This window comes from Vicia villosa, linkage group LG5, assembly GCF_029867415.1.
Source record: "Vicia villosa cultivar HV-30 ecotype Madison, WI linkage group LG5, Vvil1.0, whole genome shotgun sequence".
NCBI lineage: Eukaryota > Viridiplantae > Streptophyta > Magnoliopsida > Fabales > Fabaceae > Vicia > Vicia villosa.
Genome location: NC_081184.1, coordinates 106,261,144 through 106,276,147, shown reverse-complemented (window position 1 = coordinate 106,276,147; position 15,004 = coordinate 106,261,144). Strand labels below are relative to the sequence as shown.

General features: G+C 33.3%; 1 protein-coding gene across 1 annotated transcript; it reads right to left on the bottom strand.

The window, feature by feature from the left end:
• Positions 1 to 12,555: 12,555 nt before the first annotated feature.
• Positions 12,556 to 14,192, bottom strand: LOC131605116 (acidic leucine-rich nuclear phosphoprotein 32-related protein-like). The gene is made up of 3 exons (XM_058877511.1): positions 14,177 to 14,192; positions 13,552 to 13,720; positions 12,556 to 13,030 (listed from the first exon to the last, which is right to left on the bottom strand). The coding sequence occupies exons 1-3, from the start codon at positions 14,190 to 14,192 to the stop codon at positions 12,556 to 12,558; spliced, it is 660 nt and encodes a 219-aa protein (XP_058733494.1).
• Between the last annotated feature and the right edge of the window lie 812 nt (positions 14,193 to 15,004).

Here is a 15,004-nt window from a genome sequence, read left to right as displayed (position 1 = left end):
CAGGAAGATTGGATTGATAGTAATGGAAGAGTGAAATACAACCTGACTGAGTTGAAGACCGACGAAGATGTCAAGGCCATGTGGAAATCATTTCGTTGTAGGATAATTAAAAGTCCGGTAGAGTTGGATGCAAAGATAACAAGATCCGTCGACGACATAATAAAGATGTTGAAACGTCCATAATCATTTGGTAGTACCTAGGTTTTCATGTTTGGTATTTTTTAATTTATGTTTTGTTGTACTGTTTTATACTGTGTTCATCTTTGAATCATGTAATCCCCAAAATATTATGCAAAAAATTAGTACGGTGATAACAAGTTTGTGTCACAAAATATACATATAATACAAACAAAATATAATATGTCTAAATAGGCCTCCCACGGGCTCCTCAGGAGCCTCCTCAACAACAACCTCTACAGCGGGTACCTACTCAACAACCACCTCTACATTGGGTACCTGCTCCTCCACATCGCGCACCACCACAACTACCTCTTCCACAGTCGGTACCTCCACAACTGGCTCATCCACAACCGATACAGGTACAGCTGGCTCCTCCACAGGTACCTGCTCAGCCACAGGTACAGGTTTCTCCTACGCAGTAGCAACTCTAGTAGTCTGACGTCTGGGTGCGCGGTTACTGCGTTTGCTCAGTCAACTGTTTCTGGTGGGAACCGTTCGGAGGATGTCTTCCAGCCCGTATCTGGGAAGCCTCTGCCTCATCCATCCGCGCCTGAAGATCTGCTCTATTAACAAGCCTCCTCGCAACATAACCGTCTCTACCTCTGGTCCTCACTGAAGTAAGTAAATAAGGAAAAAAATTAGTTAAAAAATGAACTACTGAAAATTACGAAATTCGCGGTATTTTTCAAAAAAATATGAACTATTGAAAATTTTGAAATTTCCGGTATCTTTTCAAAAAAAATCGAACTGCCGAAAATTTCAAAATTTCTCGTACAAATACCTCTAAAATGTATCGGAAATTTTTGAAATATCCGGTACGAAATACCGGAAAATTTTGAAATATCCGGTACGAAATACCAAAAATTTCAGTGAATTTTTACCGGAAATTTTGCAAAATAACCTAAAATATTTACTATTTGGTGAAATTTCCAATAGTCGCCTCGAAGTTTCTGGTATCGCCCCAGAGATTTTAAATTTTTGATATTTACCTGTACATTTTGTAAAATAATAAATTTTTTAATTTGAGTATTTTAATATTTTAATATATTTTGAGAGGGTGCCAAATAAAATTATGGGGGTGACAGGTTAATTTTTCCCTGGTTAACTTCTATATAACACATTTATCAAGACCAAAATTTTCAAACCTATTATATTATAGATCTTACTAATTTCTTTGATGAACATATTTTATTACGCACAACAAGGGTATCTTACTACATAAGTAAGCTTTAATTATAACTGGGAGATGTTCTTTGTGAAATTGTAATTTAAAAATTAATAAGTAATACTGCTAATAAAAAAGAACAATGTGATTCCTACCTTTGGCCATAATGTTCTTATATATTCACATTGTCTGCAACATATGCTTCAACTTGGATTTCAAGTTTGGTATCTCTCTAACCTGGCCCACCTAAGATTAATATTGAAAATGATAGATTAATTAAGAAACTAAAAGGAAATTAGTGTTTTGATACATTGATTAGTTGATTACTAATAAAAATAATAATATAGTATATCACTTTTGTGGCATGTGATTGTCAGATAAAGAAAAGATAGTGGTAGCTAGTTGAAGACTTTGACTACTTGTACTTGCTCCACCTCTTTCTCATTTGAATGTAATGTATGAAGCCCCAACCCAACCAGTAGGACCCAATGTTTGTTGCGCTTTGAAGAGATTATTATGGTGATCAATTTAATCAGATTATTATTTTGTAATAAATAAAGTATAATGATTGTATTCATATTAGGAAATTGCTTATCTCCTTTCCTAGGATTTTGAAGTCCCCAAAACACTTTATTTACACAACATTTTAATGGAAGTAGTTTTCATCAGGAAATTCCGCCAAATTCTCTTATAGTCGGAAAAAATAAAATAAGGATCTTACTACCTAGTTGATAAATTTTTTTATAATCAAATTCTCTTATACTATTTAAGCATTTCATATAATGAAAATATTTCTTAAATAAATTTTTTATATAATTTCTAATGTATTGAATAGAAAGAATTTCAATAAAACAAACTTTGTTACGTATTTCTTAAAAAGAATTAAGAGTATTGCTAACAAGTGACCTCAGGACAATGATTAAGCATTCTAAAAAAAGAAAATATTTTATAGAAAATTTAATATTTCAATTTTTAAAGTATTAAATATGCAGATTATCGAGATAAATTTACTATTTTAAAATCTTAACCATTACGCATAAGGCACTGGTTAGCATTTCCAAAAAACAATTATTTTCATTTCTAAAACATTAAATGCAAGTATTATTTACCTTTTAAAACTCGTTAGCATTTCCCATAAAATAATATTCCAACACACTAAAATTAATAAAAGTTGAGATATAGACTCTCACAAAACTTAATTTAATCTATTTTTTTTCCAAATAGTCTAGTGACTATTCACCTTGTATAAATATGAAAAAGTGGAATATTGCAAATTAGATTAATTTAGTCTCTTGTTGGAATTTTTAGTTTCTCACATTTTTAGAAAAGGAAATAGTTGTCCAAATAACTTTGCTAATCTAAAATTAACTTTGATTGATACTACTAATTTTATTTCTATACCTTTGTTTATAGGCATAAATACACTTTTAGTCCTCGCATTTTGATCAACTCACAAAATTTGTCATGCCTTTTTCAAATCGAATAAAGCAGTCCCTATACTAACATTTCTTTTTTTTGCATTTTTACTCCTAACCCTCATTTTCCCCTTAAGAAATGCACAGATGGCAAATAAACGCATATGTGGCAGTGCCAATCTGAAAAATCACATTTTAAAATACAATTGAAAAATTTAATAAAATAAAACAAATGAAACATTTCATAAATTTAATTAAAAAAGAATAAAACTTAGTTTCTTGAAAATTTAAAAACCCTAATCCCTAAATTGGTTCCCCAAGCCGTCTTGTTCAGAAACATACTTCTCCCTCTATTTCTCCCTCCTCGTTATCTTCCTCCTCATTTTCTCCTTCTTCATCAATGTCAGAATCATATACTGTGTCTAGTAACAGTTGTGCATCACCTTTAATCACCTCTCACTACTGCATGGATAACTAGAAATCTTGGGCGTAGGTTTAATGAATGTGGGTTATACAAGGTACTTGCAGTTGCTAGTTTGTTTGTGAATGTGTTATTTGGAAATCCTAGGAGTAGGTTTAACATTGCGTTTCTTGTTTGTGAATGCAGTTGCAGAATCAAAAGGGATGTAATTTCTTCAATTGGTAAGATGAAGAAATGTATGTGCGTACAAAGGAGGTGATTTTGTCACTGATGAAGAGAATTGATGAACTTAAGAAGAAGGATAATATAAAGTTGAAACAAGATGAGGATTTGACAGAGAAGCTAAAGTTTGGCTAAGGATTAGTTGTTGCAGTTGTTGTGCTCATTATGGGATTGCTCTGTATTGTTACCTTGAAGAATTAAAGGCTTGAAGGCTTGTGTTTAGTAATACTGATTATGTTTAGGTGCTATGTCTTGTAAGGCTTGTTTATATGTTATGTCTAGGAAGTCTTGTTTAAGTGTTTAGTAAGGATTGTTTAGGTGTTCTTGATTAGGGCAACAAGGTTGATTATATTTAGTAAGACTTGTGTGCTTATTCTTGTTTAGTTGTTGTAATTTTCAATTGAGCTTCAATGATGTTTGAATGAAAATGAAAATTGAACAATGAATTGTGTTGAATCAATCAATTGAATAAATGAAAGTTGAACCAAACATAGATTAATTGAAACTAGTAATTGTCATTACAATCAAGCATAATTGTCATTAAATCACCAAAATAGTTGTCATTACAACCAATGTTGATTAAGGCATTACGATCAAGCATAATTGTCATTACATCACCAAAATAGTACCATAATTATAGCAAGAAAAAACATGTTTGTGGAGCATACATTGACAGCACATTAAACCTATAAATTACATGCACCTAAACCAAAAAACCAACTTAAGTGTAATCTAAGTCTGAGATGGTTGTGTCTATGGAACTCGTGACCCCTGTGACGTAATAACTTGAGCCTCCTTTGCCTTTTATTTCTTCTTGTTATGTCTAGATGGTCCACTTAAATTAGCATTTCTTGTTGTTTTTTCTGCTTGTTTCCTCCCTTTGGAATCTGCCTGTCAGCAACACTTTTACCTTTACAAATCCTATTGTTATGTCCATACTTATTTCGATTTGTGCATTTCACTGTCTTCAACTGTCTTGGTAGCACACCAACATTTCTTGGCTCATCATTGGACTTTTTCCCTTAACTTTTTGGGCCTTTTTCATAACTGGTGGATGGACGTACACACTACTTGTGACTAAACACAGTCTTGGTCCATTTTATGGTAGCACAATGTGAGAGTAAGTAGCCAGGCATTGTGATTTCCTACAAATAAATGAGATGTATTGTGAGATGTCTCGTGCAAAAACAAATAAATATTAAAAAAATACACATACCTATAGTAACATGCCGCATAAATTTCAACAGCCAATCCATTGTGTAACACCCCAATTCTATCTGATAAATTATTCGATAATTATAACGAAAAATCAGAGTTATTCAAAAACTTTATCAACAATTTAGATGTCACATTTCATCATTCAAATCATTTTCGACGTTCATGCCTTCATCACACACACATAGCACGTATAATTAAAATGAACAATTATAACATTTAATTTAATCCTCAAAATCACTTCATTAAATAATTATTTTATCTCGTAGCGGAATTCACAAAACTTCGCAATTTTTCAATTTAATCACAACATCTTCGCAATATAGCTTTAAGCTACAATTCCATAATAAGACATCATTAAAAATTCGGCAAGTAACAAATAATTAAAACATGCGTTTATCCCCCCGAGTGCTACGTATCAGAGTGACCACCGACTCGACTCACAGCGGCTAAATTTTCATCCAAGATATCACATGCACTTTACAAGCATAAAGGTAACGGCGAAACAATTAAAGGGGTGAAATATCAAACAATATAATTAGGGTGATGATAAATAATATATATACAATTCAAGTCATAATAATCATCACTTTGCGGTATAATCATTATCGTCTAGTTTACTTTACTGTTTAAATCAAAACAACACACGTCACCATATCTCACATAAATTCATATTCAAATTTCACAACAATTCACATAAGTTCACACATCACAACACATAAACTCATAATCACACAAATGAAATGCAACTCTAACAAATGCACATGCATGTGGTACCCAGGGCTTCAGCCCCCATCGCCAATTGCCAATAAATAGAGGCATCAAAACAGGCATAAGCCTTCGTCACTGTTTGCCAATCCAGGCCATCACAAAAATGCAATCATGAGACTCAATGAATGCATCATCACAAAACAAATCACAACAACATCGTCACGAGACTTACGCCTATATAAAAAATGTTACCAATAATCAGAGGTAACTCAACGTCACTTTATTTCCCGCATTTCGCAGTAATCACAAAATCATAGCATCGCATCGTCACTAGGCATAGGCCTACAACTTAATATCACCACGTCACAACAGCATGTCAACAACAATACATACAGAACAAGTCAACAACTATAATCGACAATTATCACAAATCGTCACGAATAATACAACGGAAAATCACAAAATGCATAATGTTCATCGCATCACAACATCGCCAAAACATCACCAAAAATACGGATACCGAATAATTTTAAGGCACAACTAATTTATTCTACTCGGTTAACTTAGTCCCAGTCTACCTTTTATTTATTATCTATTCACTAATTAGTTATTTATTTTCTATCACTAATATGTCGCTAATTTATTACTCTGCTGCTTCACAAAATTATTCTGCTAAATACTAACTTGCTGTTATTAAATTGCTCTATTAAACATCACCATAATTATGTTCTACTGTTACCAATTATCATTTTCTATTTCTACTGATTCACTTAATTGATCTTAAGCTCTTAAATTAATCTAATAGATATTTATTAATTTTAATTATAAGGTTCAATACCTATTACTAATTAATTAAGTAAACAATAGTGTATAGAAACAGCAGGGACACCCGTCCCTAAGCAATTTTCCTTCTTCTCCTCAGAGCCAATTTTCCATTACGGTATTAGTTTTCAATCTCAAAATTATTATCACAACATCACTAACAACACATATTATTTTCCAATCATATAACATCATCGATTATAATTTCTATTCAATTAAACAATCACTATTTTCCCAGGACAGATTCATTCACCTGATTATCAACCAACACAGTTAATTAATATATCCACCAAATCACAAACCAACACCATTAATAAATATTCCACACACAATAACAGTGCATATATAATTTTCCAAGAAATCACAAAATAACGAACACCAAATAATACCAAACACAACGATAAAATTATAACCCAACCCCATATACGGTCCATCATATCCCCGTTTATAGATGTCATACCCCAAAATTTGCCCATAATATTTTCAGATATTTTGACTCACCTGACTTTCAACTGCTCAAGAATATGTAAGAATTGGGCACACTTACTTCTCTCCTAAGCAATCAATCCACAACTAGGGTTTTGCTCCTCTCAATGTAAAATCAGGTTCTAACACCTCAAGTGGACTTCATGGCCTCTCATATGCTTCAAAGTATCCCCCTGCCAAGTTTCAAACTCTAATTCACAAGATTGCTCAGTCAACTGCTCAAATGGTCAACAATCGACTAGTTTGACCTAAAAGTCAACTGCGGTCAAAATACAGTCAAAATCCCTGATTTTTGGTCAACATCAATATTTTGAAGTAACATTCATCAGTTGATCAAGGGTTGATCATGATTCATCAAGGAGAGCTCAGAAATCAACAAAACTCAAAGTTTCTAAATTAAGGTTTTTTAACCTAAAAGTCAACAGAACTTTACTAGCCATATCTTTCACATAGAACATCAGAAATTTCCCAACTAAAGCCTATTTTGAAGGAAATTGAATTCTCTATAACTTTATATCTCTAAAGCCAAGGCAAAAAATGCTTCATTTGGAAGATATGATCCAAAACATTACAGGTCCTTTTTGAAAGTCAACCAAAAGCAGTTTTTTGTCAAAGCCCATATCGTCAAGATAAAATCTTCAAATGCAAAAAAGGTTCCAAAGTGGCTTGTAGAGGATATATTAGGCTTTCCAAAAAGTCATAGAACACTTTCATACCTTAAATATTGAGAGAGATATGCTTTTTCAAAGTTGGTCGATTTTTGGTAAAATACATGAAGCAAATAAGGGTCAAAATGGATTTTTTTTGCAAAGAGGCCCAATATTTTGTGACCCAATCTTGCTCGCCAAGTCATCAAAGACATCCAATCTCAAAGCCATGAATTTGTGATGAATATTTGATTTTTATTTGAATTTTTATTCATTTAAAAGGTGATTTAAATCAAATAAATGATGGAAAATACAAGGAGATTTGATTTGCTTTGATTTCCAATCAATATCAATCTCATTAATAACATATTTTTCATATAATTTCGTGCGAAACAAAATTGAGAAAAAAAGATTGAAATTAGACCAATTTGGAAACCTTTACAAATCAAATTTCTCAAGATTTGCAATCATGGATTTAACAAGATACAAGTCAATTTTATTGACCTAATCCATTCTCCTGTGAATACATAACTCGTCCAAAGCATTAGGGGAGGATTTTCTGAAGCCAGGAGCCCTAGTTAAGTTCTTGAAATTTCAAGCAAAAATGGGGGATCGAATTCAAGGTTGGAGGCCGATTGAAGAGGTTTTTTTTATTCTAATCCATTCCCGGAGTCTCTCTGAAACGAATTGGAACATCACCAACACCTAAAGCACTCTGAATCATGCTAGCATAGTCACGGGTTGTATCAAACTTTTCGAATTCAATTATGCTCATATACTCATCATAAATAACATGTGAATATATATTCTGAATCGTGAAGATGTGTAGAAGCTTTATGTGCCATTTAATTTGTGTTTAGTTGCAGATGGAAGCGTGTGCCATGATTAGGGTTTCTGAGCTTTGAATTGGGAACTCCTATTATAGGCGGAATTAGCCCAAATTAAGGGCACCACTAAACTCAGGAGATGATTTCCCGTTAATCCATGTCTTTATCTGGAATTTATTTGTTGTGTTATGTGAGTGTGAAATATGTAGGAAATTTGCTGCGATTGGAGGCATAGCGAAACCGTAGCAAATGCATAGACTGAAAAAAGCCAAGCGAAGACGAAGGGGAACAGTGTCCACGCGCGCATCCCTTTTTGAATTTTGATTCGTTCGTTTTTTATATATTACAGTTTGGAATCATTATGTTAACAACGAGTAAATAATGGCCCATCGGTATAGCGTATACATTTGATCCCTTATCCCTCAAGGCGCGAGTTCGATCCTTGGGGGTTGTTTTTACTTGTTTAATTTGTGCGCTACATCTTGCCCAGCGATCCAGTATTCCTCTTCAACGCAGCTACATCACGACTTGGCCATTGGATTTCTGTGTGCCCAGATCTAAGGGCTCAGGAAGCGTGGCTCCATGGTGTACCCACAGAAGCCATCCACACACAATCCAAGCCTTTGGGGGTTTGTTTAATTCTTGTTTTTTTATTGTTTTTCTTTCTAATTTTCTTTTAATTTTGTTTTTACTATTAACCTTCAAACCCTATTTTTTCTAAAAAGCCATAAAAAATATTAGAATTAGGGTTAGCATAATTTAATCGTAAAATCGAATTTAGTAAATAAATTAGGTTTTCTAATACTTTAGATTTATACTATTTTCTTTTTCACTTTATTTTACCACGAACCCTATTTTGGCAACTTAACATCGATTAATTATTTTTTGGCAAACCTTTTTTAGGTTTTATTTTCTTTTTAGGTTCCATTTTTTAGGTTTTATTACTATTAATTTTAATCTTAATTAATGAATTTTAGGTTTTATTAATCATATTTTTTAGGTTTTTTTCACTAACCTTTAAGATTTAGGGTTTATCACCATGAACACCCCATTTGCCTTCAAACCTTAAATTTCTAAACGTGCGAATTTCTCTTCTCATCTCATACTCTATGACTGTCGCATGTGTGATTTAATTTTTTACCATTTAAATTCTATAACTCTGTGATTTTTTACCATTTAAATCCTAGAAGGTGTATAGGTCGCTCATTCGATTTGTGATGTAATAGTAATTAGGGCTTATCTTTTCTGCTTTTATTTCCCGCACACTATAATTATTTTATTTGTTTGCCATTAACTGCGTGGTTAGTAAAATAGGGAGTGACAACAATTAATCGAATGTAGTTCACCTTATACAAGATAAAATATTCGAACTGAATCACATGATTGTTGCACCCACACACTTTTAAGATAATCCCTCTTATTGCTGCCTTTCGATTAAAAATAGTCAAGTCCCTCGGATACGAGGATGCCTTAGCAAATGCTGCCTTCAGTTCATTATCATCATAAAAGATCATGAGTCCCTTCGATGTTGCCTTCGGTTTATATGATCTTGTCCCTCGAGGTTGCCTACGATAGAATGATGATCGTCCCTTCGAATGCTAAGGTATTCTCACTGGTTGCCTAAAATGACTATTATATCCTATCCTAAAGACTACCTGCCCTCTTTATGGTAGGGACAGTTTTATGGCGAACGATAATCCTCGATGACCCGTTTCAAATCTAATGAAAGGACTACCTGCCCTCTTTATGGTATGGATAGCCCTTTCAAACAAAAGTCTTAAAGAACAGAAAAATTAAACTTAGGGTAGGTTCTCTTAAATGCTTGCTCTATTCAAACTCAAATCAAAAATACTTTTTTCCACTCCTTTTCAAATTACTTTCAAAAAGGCTACACTTATTTTACAAGCTAAAGTCCTTATTCAAATCCTTTTTCTATTCACACACTACACTTCAAACATTTTGAAATTAAAAAGTGAGCTAAGCAATTAAGAGCCCATGGATAACCTTGGATACAAAGGGTGCTTACACCTTCCCTTTGTATAACCTACCCCCGAGCTCAAAGTCTTTTTAAAAGGTCTTTTCTGTTCTTTTTGCCTTTCCAATTGGATAAAATAAAAGTCGGTGGCGACTCTTGCTATCCGCAACATTTTTAAAAGTCAGTTCTCCCACCGTATTACAATAGAGCAAGAACCCCACCCTTACCTTGGATTGGAGATTGCTCTATAATTCTACCAATCGAAGCCTTCTAGCCTTAGCTTCCAACCCTTGCCTCTTTTAATCAAAATCAAAAGCTGAAAATTTTCCCAAATATGCAGCTACAGTACGGTGATGATATCTCACAACTCATACCTTATTTTGAAGATCCCAACGGTCAAAAGGTATATATAGGTGTTGCAAACCTACCCTCAAAATTTAGCCACGATCCAACGGTTAACGAATCGGGGATCTTTGATTTAGTGAAACTGCTGCAAGAAAAACGGGAATGAGTTTCTCTCCTATTTTCTCTCTTCTCTGCAACTTCCCATGACGAATTCCCCAAGAATTTTTCCCTTTTAATTAACCTAATCCTTATCTTAACCTAATTTCATTAAACCTATTGGGACAAACATTCACACCCCACCTTTTACTACCACCATCATTTAATAAAGTCCATATAATAAATCTAGTATTTCTTCAATACTATTTCTACAACTTAATCAATTAATTAATCGACTAATTAATCATAACAGCCCATGTCAACAATTACAACACTCCACAAATTCAACAATTAAATTCAAAATAATTTGAAAATATTTAATTAAATGATTAATTAAATACCAGGTGTTACACATTGTGCCAAATGCAAACAATAGCATGTGCACTAGGTATACCAGTTAGGTCCCACTTACGACAAGCACAAGACTTTTATGCCAGATTCATAATATATGTATCAATCTTATTAGATACACTAAACTGAGTCACTTCCACATCACCATGTCAAGTTTCCTTCCATTCCCCTACTGCTTTTTTGTTATTTCTAATTATTACCTGAATCTTAGGACATATATAACCATTGTACCTTTCAAGCATTTGCGTTTGCTTCACAATCCTCACCATATATAATTCTTGACACCCTCAAAGTGATTATTAGTTTCTCCCTTATACCAAGTACTGCCCTATTGAAAGCTTCACACATGTTGTTGACATGCAAATCACTTTGAGTGTTAGTGCTAAATGATGATCTTGTCCATTGTGCAAGTTAAACCTTTTACATTTTAATGTAAGCTTTTCCATTTATGTCATTCATTTTCTGCATTATATGGTTCCAATCTGGTACAGTAGTAGCTCTAGTAGCTTTCCACAACAGCTTCTTCATGTGTGCTCTTGGGAATCTCTTCTTTCATTTTCTATAAGGATGCTTAACACAAAACCTTTGTTCCACATTCTCACCTATTCCTTTAATAACCTCTACAAGTCCTTGACAGATCATATACAGTTATATACTTAGAGTTATATGCAAGCAAAAATAGAAGCAGTCACATAGAGTTAGATACATACCTTTTGCTGGTCAGATATAAATGCATATTGTCTAGGAATAATTTGGTTAATATCTTCCAACAATAGGTCAACAAACCACTTCCAAGAATCTCTTGTTTTAGGTTCAACCACAACATATGCTATAGGTATCATCTGGTTGTTTCCATCCTTGCATATAGCTTCTATAAGATGACCACCATGTTCACCTTTCAAGAAGCATGTATCCAACCCAAATAATGGTCTACATGTGCTGGTAAATGCAGCCTTACAAGCTTCCAGGAAAATACAAATCCTCTCAAAAATAGGTGTTATTTCAGATGGCGCCCACATTTGATTATCACTATGCTATTAGGATTTGACCTTCTAAGCTCTTCAACATAACTCCTTAAGTGTGCATATTGCTCACTTCCAGCACCTTAAATTAACTTCATTACTCTTTTATTTGCCCTATATGCTTGAAAATGGTTGACCTTAACATGCCACCTAAGAAATTCCTCATAAGCCAATCCACTTGGTTTGATAGGAGGATTGTGCCTAATCAATGGAATAAATTTCTTTTTTAGCCATTGAGTTCTAGCTTGTTTATTGCCAGCAGACCTAACACATTCATGATTTGGTTTCAAACTTGTAACTTTTTAATATTGACTTTCACTCCTTTTAGCAACTAACATATGAAATGGGAAATTTGGTTGACATTTCACAACCACCTTGACTGCATTATTTTTTAAAAGTATAAATTAGTCCTTGTTTCCATAGCCTTATCCTTGACAACATCTAGGATGAGTTCCTTTGTAACAAACTACATACCCAACTCAAACCTAATAGGATCACCACTATCAGGAACTTTGAAAGTAGGGAATTTCCTTTTGTGAACAACTTCATCATCACTTTCAAGTGGAGTGTGTAAATCACTTTCATTTTGGTCAGGCTATTCATAGGCAGCTTGTGTTTCATTCAATTTACCACCCTCTTGATTATTCCTAGCAAATCTCCTAGTATGTAATTCATGTGTCCAATCCCATTCTTCTCTTTCAACAGGTATAACAAAATCAGTTTTAGTTTCACTTTCACCTTCAGTTGGAACATAGTCTTTATCTTCTCCACTAATATAACCATCTTCAGCACCTTGGTCATCATTTTTTACCTCATTAGTACCCTCATTCTCAGTATCTTCCATAACACCTTCATTATTGACATCTACTTTCTCACCTATAACCTCCTCCATAAAAACTTCTTCAACAACAGAATTGGCTCCAGCTTTTCCACTAATATAACTGCCCTCACCACCTTGGTTATCATTTCTTACTTCATTAGTACCAGCTTCACCAGGTTTGATTTTCCTTTCTATAGGGTTGTTTCTTCTTGAGAGGATTTTGGTATAATCTCCCCTCTCTTTTTGTGTACTGTTTTCTTTTTTATATTATAACCTTATAGGAAAAAGGGACATTTTTATGAGTCATCTTAGGAGATGTTTTTAAAATGTTGTTATAGCTTGCGACAACTACAAAATATTCCCTAAAAGTAGTATAGTGAGAACATTCTGTGGGGATGGTTTTCAAATGTTATCATATTAGACAACAATTACAAATTATTCCCTAAAAGTGAAATAGTGAGAATACTTGGTAAAGGTATTTATAATTTACCCGAAATATTTTTTACCATATTTTCATACAATAAACAATTCAAACAAGAATTGCACCAAACATAAATTGCAAGTTCCAAGAAAGTTGTGCTAATAAAATTTTCAAACATTAACTCGAATACACATAAAAAACACAAAATGTATATCATTACTTAATACTATAAGTTTAATACTTAGAAGTATAAGTCTAGTAAAATGATCAAATACATAGTTTATTTAAGTTTAATGCTTAAGTTCAAGCCTAAAACAATATCATCCAACTCTCATTTAAGTTTCGCGAACTCATCATCATCTCCACCACTCTCTTCATCATCTATGTCATACTCTTGAAGTTTAACACATATGTCGTCCTCTTTAAGTTCATCACCTATGTCATCCTCGTCACTTGTATCGTCCTCTTGAAATTCGTCACTTACACTGTTGCCTTGTTCATCATTTTCATTGATACTTGCTGCAGAAGAAATTGAAAACAACAAACAAATAAGTAAAATCAGCCAAGAAAATTCTTACAAAAATCAAAGACAAACAAAACCACCACTACCTTTTATTTTGAACTGCAAGTTTATTATTAGCAAGATAATGTACAAAGAGAATAAACTTGATAAAAAAAAGGATAAAGCACCATGCTAAACAAACAAAAGAGAAAATAAAACTCAACAACCAAGTCATCCAATGTAAATAAGAAATGATAAACAAACAAAAGAGCAAAATAAACCTCAACAACTATGTCATCAAATCCTTTACTACATAAATGTTCATATATTACTTCTCTTTTTTCCCATCTCTACATCATATAGCATAAGAGCACAAAATCTCTTCTTCTTCATCCATTTCTTTGGTGAATGCAATATCAAAAAAGTAATTTACACCATCCTTGTAACCTCGACTATATGGAGCAACTTCATACCATCCTTCTTTATCATGTTTAGTTTATTAAAAGAAATAAACGGTTACTATAAGTAAGTAAGGAAATGAGTAATTTAAAATAATATAAGGATAATAGCACAAATGCATGGTATAATAAAACAACACCAATCAACTTAAAATAACGGAAAGAAATACTACATTCTTCGGAAAAAACAACATAATATCAATTACCTAAGTATAATTAATTCAATAAAACATGGTATAACGTCACAGAGTTACAAACTTAATATAAGTAAATGAGTTACTATAGATTCTAGAGCATACACATATTCCTCACATACAAACATTCTATTCATTCAAGCATTATGGAAAATAGTGAAGAACCAAAAAAATACCTATCACTCAAGCTTATCACTTTTTAAGTACTTATTATTGTTGGGGGGAACTTTTCACTAGGGAGCATTGATACATAGTGTTGGACTAGGCTCCTTTGTGAGAGACACACCACTTATTCACCCAAAACCTTAAGGTGATATGTGAGTGGGTTCTTCCACTTATAAATGTTCAAGTCACCACATTTCTATCCAATGTGGGACTATTTCCCCACTTACTCACACTTGCATTATTATTCTAACACTTTCCCTCAAGTGTGAGTCCACAATGCTCTCCCTCACACTTGTACCGTCGTTGACATTTTACAACATGACACCACTTTCTGGGAATTTCGATACAAGTAAGTTGGTCCCTTTCTCGAACCAAAGGCTCATGATACCATTTGTTGGGGTAGGACTAGGCACATTTGTGAGAGACACACCACTTATTCACACTTGCAGTATTATTCTAACATTCCTCCCTCAAGTGTGAGTCC